Source organism: Trichechus manatus, unplaced genomic scaffold (genome assembly GCF_000243295.1).
Source record: "Trichechus manatus latirostris isolate Lorelei unplaced genomic scaffold, TriManLat1.0 scaffold00005, whole genome shotgun sequence".
NCBI lineage: Eukaryota > Metazoa > Chordata > Mammalia > Sirenia > Trichechidae > Trichechus > Trichechus manatus.
Genome location: NW_004443941.1, coordinates 15,784,116 through 15,792,481, shown reverse-complemented (window position 1 = coordinate 15,792,481; position 8,366 = coordinate 15,784,116). Strand labels below are relative to the sequence as shown.

Sequence of the window (8,366 nt, the reverse complement as noted above, 5' to 3'; positions counted from 1 at the left end):
GGATGACATATATAAAGCCTTGAAGGAAAAAAACTGCCAGCCAAGAATTATATATCCAGCAAAACTGTCTCTCAAATATGATGGTGAAATTAGAGCATTTCCAGATAAACAGAAGTTAGGGAATTTGTAAAAACCAAACCAAAATTACAAGAAATACTAAAGGGAGTCCTCCAGTTAGAAAATCAGTAATATCAGCTAACAACCCAAGACTAGAACACGGGACAGAGCAACCAGATATCAACCCAGATAGGGAAGTCACAAAAGTAAATCAAAGCTAAAACACTGAAAGTAGGGAAACAGACGTCAATATGTAAAAGATGACAACATTAAAACAAAAAAGAGGGACTTAAAAAATGTACTCACAGATTTTTCATATGGAGAGGAAGTCAAGGCGACATAAAGAAATAAAAGACTTGTATAAACTTAGAAAAATAGGGGTAAATATTAAGGTAACCACAAAGGAAACTAACAATCCTGTAAGTCAAAATAAAAAACTAGAAAAATATAAAGACTCAGCAAACACAAAATCAACAACAATGAAAAAGATGAAAAGAAAATACATAAAGAAAAACAACTCAGCACAGAAAATTGAGTGGAACAAAGCAACTGTGAACAACACACAAAAAAAAGACATCAAAATGACAGCACTAAACTCATACCTATCCATAATTATGCTGAATGTAAATGGACTTAACGCACCAATAAAGAGACAGAGAGTGGCAGATTGGATAGAAAAACATGATCCGTCTATATGCTGCCTACAAGAGGCACACCTTAGACTTAAAGACACAAACAAACTAAAAGTCAAAGGATGTAAAAAATATATATTAAGCAAACAACCCTCAAAAAAGAGCAGGAGTGGCAATATTAATCTCTGACAAAATAGACTTTAAAGAAAAATCCACCACAAATGATAAGGAAGGACACTATATAATGATTAAAGGGTCAATACACCAGGAGGATATAACTGTAATAAGTATTTATGCATCCAATGACAGGGCTCCAAAATACGTAAAACAAACTCTAACAGCACTGAAAAGAGAGATAGACGGCTCCACAATAGTAGCAAGAGACTTCAACACACCACTTTCAGTGAAGGACAGAACATCCAGAAAGAAGCTCAACAAAGACACGGAAGAGCTAAATGCCACAATCAACCAATTTGATCTCATAGACATATACCGAACAGTCCACCTAACAGCAGCCAAGTATACTTTCTTTTCCAGCGCACATGGAACATTCTCCAGAGTAGACCACATATTAGGCCATAAAGCAAGCCTTAACAAAATCCAAAGCATCGAAATATTACAAAGCATCTTTTCTGACCATAAAGCCATAAAAGTAGAAATCAACAACAGAAAAAGCAAGGAAAAAAAATGAAACACATGGAAACTGAACAACACCTTGCTCAAAAACTACTGGGTTATAGAAGAAATTAAGGACGGAATAAAGAAATTCATAGAATCAAACGAGAATGAAAACACATCCTACCAGAACCTCTGGGACACAGCAAAAGCAGCGCTCAGTGGTCAGTTTACAGCAATAAATGCACACATCCAAAAAGAAGAAAGGGCCATAATCAAAACATTAGCCCTACAACTGGAACAAGTAGAAAGAGAGCAGCAAAAGAAGCCCTCAGACCCCAGAAGAAAGGACGTGATAAGAATTAGAGCAGAATTAAATGAAATGGAGAATAGAAAAACAATTGAAAGAGTCTGATTGTTTTTGCTGTTGGCCCTCTCTGCACAGGGCCCCCCTTTTTCTTTTGCTGTCTATACCCTGGGCCGAGTCCTCCTGGCTGGCATGACTAAACCACTCCTTGGCTTTTCCATTTTAAGGGGCAACAAAGGACATCCTCTCCGGCAGGTCCTGGTTTCCATCCCTTGGGCTTTCTGTGCCTCCCCTCTGCCTCCCCTCCAAGGACCCTGATACCTACTGAACTATGCAGCTCAAGCCCAGAGAGACGAGCCCAAGCAGGGTAGATGAATGCTGAATAATTGGAAACATGAGCTCATCCCTGCTCCATGCTGTTCCTCTGATTCTGCTGGGAATCTGGGGCAATCAGAAAACAGGCTCCCCTGCCCCTGACCTACAGCCGTCCTTCCTCCATGCTTGCCTACTAGCAAGCCTTTCCAGCTTTGTTTTTAGCCTGGTGTCTTTACCTAAATGCCTCCTGGTTGAACTGGACTCTCTATATACCTTCCCATTCCTCCAGTGTCCATATTTCCAGAGGTTCCATGCCATGAGAGGCAGCATGATGAGACCTGGATTTGAGTCTAGTCTAGTTGGTTGGGTCTGGGCAAGTCACCAAACCTTTCTGAGCCACAGTTTCTCATCTGTAAAATCAGGATAATAATACCTGCCTATTCCAAGAATCAAATGAGCGAGTGTGAAGGTGCTGTATAAACTGTAAAGCAGCACTTCCCAAACTGTGTTCTGCAGAACTCTGCTGCTGGGAAAGATGCTAATAGGATGTTAAGAGGAAGAAAAATAAAGTTTAGGATCAAGATTGGGAAAGGCTGGCCTAAACAAAATGAACCAAGCTTCTTTACTATAGGACTTCTCCTAGCCTTTAATTTGCCAATGAACATTGCAAATCTCCAAGAGCAGGGTACAAAATATAACTTTTGTCTGAGAACCAAGTTTTTCATGGACTGTTTATTAACATCTCTTAGGTTTCTGGCTTCCACAGCATTTAGTATATATCAATACTATTCCTCCTATAAATAATACTGCTAATCTTTCCACAAGACTTATTTCATCCCCAATCCTGGGTAATACTAATTAATCAGTGTCCAAAAAAGCATTACCTGAGCTCCTTCAATCTTCTCAACATTGTACAATGTACTGAGGGAAGAGGGGACCTGGATTGAAGGCCTCTGCCATCCACCCGTCCCTCCTACTATCCCCACGCTGGACTCTGCCCCAGGCAGCTGGGCGTACTCATTGTCCTATGTGCACACCTTCTGTGTTCTTGCCCTGCCACCACCACTTTCTCCCTGCCAAGGTGCCTTCCTCCCCTGGCTCTGCAACACAATTATAACCCATTCCTCAAGCCTTAGCCCTGACTTCTCAGTGCGAGTTTTTCTAGCCAGTGCAATGTGTTTGAGACAGGATTCCTGGCTCCCCAGCTGGACTGTAAACCCCTAAAGGCAGACAACATTATTTACACTTCCCAGTTTCCTCCAAAACCCAGGATTTGTTTGTGGATTGATTAGTTGCTGCTCTTCATCTCCAGCCCATAAGGGCCGAAAGTCATGCAGCCCTTTTTAGGAAACTTGAACTTCCAACCAGGTATGGGTCCTTCTGAGCTGGAAAGTCAGTATCAGTTTGCTCAGAGTTTTATGCGTTCAAAAGATGCAGGTTGAATAAGACAAGGTCCCTACCTTTAATGACCTCTTGGTCTAGACTAAAAAACATAAACACGTCATTACAAGTCAGTGGGTTGAGTATAATTCTAGAAATAATGTGGGAACATAGAATAGGGTTTATGGTAAGAGCATGTGGGAATCAAGGAGGGCTTCCCAGATGAGGGTCCTGCCCTCCCATCCCACCCTCCTGCTTACAGAGAAGATGTCATACGGAGCAGACATGGCAAGTTTATGGGGGACTGCCTACAGGGAAGGAGTCCTTGGGTGATGCAAATGGTTAACACACTTGGCTGCTAATTTAAAAATTGGGAGTCCACCAGAGGCAACTCAAAAGAAAGGCCTGGTGATCTACTTCCAAAAAATCAGCTTTGAAAGCCCTATGGAGCACAGTTCTACTCTGACACACATGGGGTGGCCATGAGTCGGAATCTATTTAAAGGCAACTGGTTTACCTACAGAAAAGAAAGACCTATGGAGACTACATGGGAGGGGGATTCAACTTTGTTCCCTGGGTCTCAGGCAAGGAGGCCTCAGTGGAGCCAGAGGGTTATGACAGATGCCAGAAGGGGAAGTATAGAATGGGAGCTTTGCATCCCACTCCCATCAAACACACACACATACACACACACACACACACAGTGTCTGTGGGGATCCCACTTCCCTGCTTTTCCATCACACCCTCTCACCCCTCTTCCTTCTCACCTTGACTCATTCTTCTTCTCCTCTGTCACCTCCTGGTCCTTGGGCCATTCATCCTTACCTCATTGGAACAGCCCTGTCTGCTCTCAGTAGCTAGTGGCCTGCTTTGCCGTGAGGATGGTCAGCTCGATACTCCCTTTGGGGGGCCCTGGAGGAGAAGGTCAGCCTTGAGTCAGTGCTTTCTCTTTTCTTCCCACAGAAAACCAAAAGAGACGTCAATAACTTTGACCAAGACTTTACCCGGGAAGAGCCGGTACTGACGCTTGTGGATGAAGCGATTGTGAAGCAGATCAACCAGGAGGAATTCAAAGGTTTTTCTTACTTTGGTGAAGACCTGATGCCGTGAGAGGACGCTCCAGGTGGAGGTTCTCGATGCTGCAAGAAGGGGTGCCGAGAAGATCTTGCTTTCTAGAGGCTCAGAAGGTCATGAATTACTTCTCCCCGGAGCCCCAATCCCATTTACGCTATCTATTTATTACATCCCCTTATCCAGGCCAGCTCCCCGCTCCTTCTACCTAGTGACCAAAAGGCACTCTTGGTTCCTGCCTTGCCAGTAATGCAGAACACATTGGGTCAGAAGTTAGCCACACACACTGCCATGCTTGGACTGTTGGCAAGCCTGGTTTCACTCCTCAGGGTCACCTGGCAATGAAGCAACTTCTATTCGTTTAACTGCAAAGAAAAAAAAAAAAAAAAGCAAGCAAGAATGTTCTGACTCTGCTATTGGACATAGAGGGCCCAACCACCCTTGCTTCTCATCCCTTCTGTGTCCTGCCTGCCACTCCCTGCCCTTCTGTCCAGGAGAAGAGACTGGTGCTCCTTCAGCATGGGGCCGTGCGCCTTCAAGGTGTGCTGCAGGGGGCTAGTTTTGTTGGTTTGCTCTGGAATGGCTAATTCTTGCTTGCTTCGATGTTAGCTTTTGGGCATGCCAAAGTCTTAGAAGTCTGTATCTTGTGGAAGAAATCACTCTTTTGACGGGGGAAAAAAAAAATTGATCTTGGACTCTATTAACACTTGGAAAATACATTATAAAATTCACTTCCTCGTTGACCAAAAGATATAAATTCCTATTAATACAGGTGGATATTAAAGGGCTAATATACAGTGAGAAACCAGTTGTCCAAGGTTTATGCTATGAATGCCTCGATGGTAACGGGGGCTGTATAAGTTCAGAGAGAAGAAAGTAAGTAGTCCTCCTCATTATTAAAGTTCTCCCTGGACACAAAGACCACTGCAGTGATGGCCAATACACTAAGGTTCTAGCAAAACTCGGCTCCCAATCTCTCTTTCCACTTCTGCCCTGAGTTCCCAGCATAAACTCTTATTTATTTTCTGCAGCAATGCGTTATGTTTGCGCACTTCTACAAAATGGTAGTACTACTGTGTCGTGGTTTTTAACAATTAAATGTGTAAAGTTAAATATGCAACATCTGCTTTAGGGACGAGCAGAATGAGGCTAAACAGGGGTTAGGCCAATGGTATCAGGAGACTGAAGAGCAAATTGTGGGAAAACTGACAATGAGGCAAGATGTACTGGGAGTTTTGCTGGTGTGTGACATGAAGTGGTAACTCATGTGGACACTATTTAATGGATGTGATGTTACCTCCTGTAGATACGCTAACAGTGTTATGTTCTTTGATTTCCAAGGGTTCTCTGTGGCTTTGTATAGATGTTTCCCGAAGGTCGTTGATTACCTATTTTAATGAACTGATTTAGCAGGGAATGGAATCCATTCTAACTGTTGCACGTGGATTTCCCAGCTGCCCCGAAATATATATACTTGTGAGTGGCAAAGTGGCACTAATGAAGCTTTTTGCCTTTTGTACATTTGAGACTTTTTTGTATATATTGTTTGCTGCAAGGCCTGTGGAATTAATTCATTGAATATAGAGGTATCAACTGCTGCATGTTCAGACCTATTATAAAACTTTAGTCTATGAAAGAATAATTATAACAACATCCAGGTGCAATACTCTGTAAGTGTATTGGTTTAAGTTACCGAGAGATAAGATGTGTTTCTTTTTTTTTGGGGGGGGTGCTTCCTGTGTATTGTTTATTTCATTTGGGTTTATTTTAAGATGTAAACATATATTAAGCTATATTAAATCTCGTGTATAGTTCTCCTGTGCTCTATTGTGCCCTGATAGAGATGGGGGAGAGAAAGGAATGTTTTTGAAGATGGTTTCAAAGCTTGGACAGTGACTATCTTGAGCCCATAGAGAGTCTGTGTCCATATTTACATCTGGCTGGTCCTAGCCGTTGTTACCAATGATGACATTCAGTTCTCTTTTTGTTTTTATTTTTTAAAAACTCAGGTGTAATTATTATCTATTGTTAGGATAATTTCGAATATGAAATATTATGCTACAGCAATTCATGTGTTTGGTATACCAGTGAAGTCATGAAGAACATTAGATTAATTTAATTTATCTTCGGTAACTTGACCTACTGGGGAGAGACTATCTTCTGGAGTTGAGTACAAGCACAGAAACGGTCTTCACGGTGGCATCATCTCATTTTTTAGGAAGACGTGACAATATTGCCCATCATACTCGTGTCACTACTGCTCTCTGCTTCTCTCCTGCTTCCCTCACCGTTATGAACTTTGGCCAACCAGGCAAGACCTAACTGCCATGCAAAATGGCCTTGTCCACAGGGCTTGGTGGTGTTGCGTGCGTGCCAGCGGGGCTTGGGCCCTTTCTACTGGACAACTGGCGTTTTTGCTGGGAAGTCAAATAATACATTCCACCCAGCAGCTCCAGGCAGTCTGTCAGGGGTTAGCCTGCCCCAGGGAGGCTCCCTCCAGCACCCGCAGGGCTGGCTGGGAGGTTTCCAGCTCGGGGCTGGAGCTGATGAAGTTCTCACATAGGGTAGGTTTAAATCCAGTTCAGGTCTCCAGAAAAAAGGCTTGCCTACTCCTTGAGTGTTCATTGTTTCATTTCGGTTTTCACAAGAGTTTGGAAACGGACACACTGTTACATTTCTCTGCTGATTCTTACTAATCTTTCCAGCTCTCCCTCTCTCTCCCTAGCTCTCTCTCTTCAAGAAAAAAAAAAATGGAGTGCAAAAATATGCCAAAAAATATATGAAGGATAGCTGTTCTTCTGTGTTTTCTCATTATAGACTTTGTGAAGTGCAAACAATTTTTTCCTCCAAAGGTGAAAAAAAAATGCATTCTTGCTTAAAAAAAAAAAAAAACTTTTTAAATTATGTGCAAAATAATTCTGGCTAAATATAAAATATATTCAACTTTAGGCGAGTCATACCCTGAAGTCAGTAGTTTCCCTTGCTTTTTCCCCTATTATTTGCATTCTGTTTAATTTAGCAGTTTCGAGATGCTTTATTTGTACCTTTTTTTTCCTTTCTGGATGTAATTTTAATCTTGCCATTCATTAGTGTTATTTCATTGTAAACATTATTGTGCCAAATGTACTGTATTCAAAAGGATGTGAATGTGTATTGTTTCAGAACCTAATAAATACAATGATGTTAAATCTTATTTTTCAATCCCAGTGAGCATTTTTATCTCCGTTGTGAGTGGCAAAGTGGAACTAATGAAGATTTTTGCCTTTTGGACATTTGAATCCAAAATTCCTAGCCATGGGTTTCAGCTTCCTTGTTCTCTTTGGAAGATGAGCAAAGGATGCAAATGCATACTCTCTGTCTCTGTGGTTCTGGGGCTGCCAACCAAAAGGATACTGGGGCCTGTGCAGATTGAAGAAAGAGACTGAGTGGCGCAAGAAGTTTGCGCTCAACTACTAACCAACAGGTTGGCAGTTCGAACCCACCCAGCAGTGCCATGGAAACCCTATAGAGCAGTTCTACTCTATAACACATGGGGCTGCTGTGAGTCAGAACCAACTCGGTGGCCATGGGTTTGGTTTGGATTTGGTGCAGACTGGACATGGCTCTTAGCTGCCTTTGTCATGAGCTGGCTTCTCTGCCTTGGTGAGCGAGCAGAACAGGCACCACTGTGTTCTCACTTTTCTCTCTCTAGAGAAGCAAATGCTGGGCCTCCTCGCAGCCAGGGCCCATTTAAACCTCTCAGGACTTGGTCTCTGACCTGCTGCTCAGTGCCTCGAGCCTTTGGAGGCCAAGAAGTGCCTCCTAGGCTGGAAGCCCCTTGCTGGCTGGCCTGGAGCGCAGACTGGCCAGTGAGGCCGTGTTGAGCTGGTGCCGTCTCCTTTGCCCAGCCAGCGTTTGTGGCCATCAGGGGGACTCTTGGTTCTCCAGGTTCCTGCTTCACTCTGGTCTCCTTCCCACCACTCCCTTCACATTGCCGGGGTTATGTGCGG

General features: G+C 43.0%; 1 protein-coding gene across 1 annotated transcript in view; it reads left to right on the top strand.

Moving 5' to 3' along the window:
• PRKCE (protein kinase C epsilon) overlaps positions 1-7,279 on the top strand; it is a 616,913-nt gene extending 609,634 nt beyond the window's left edge. Inside the window, exon 15 of the mRNA XM_004369495.2 lies at positions 4,270-7,279. Within this exon, the coding sequence (XP_004369552.1) occupies positions 4,270-4,416 (147 nt within the window). The 3' untranslated portion in view covers positions 4,417-7,279. The remainder of the gene's footprint in view (positions 1-4,269) is intronic.
• The last annotated feature ends 1,087 nt before the right edge of the window (positions 7,280-8,366 follow it).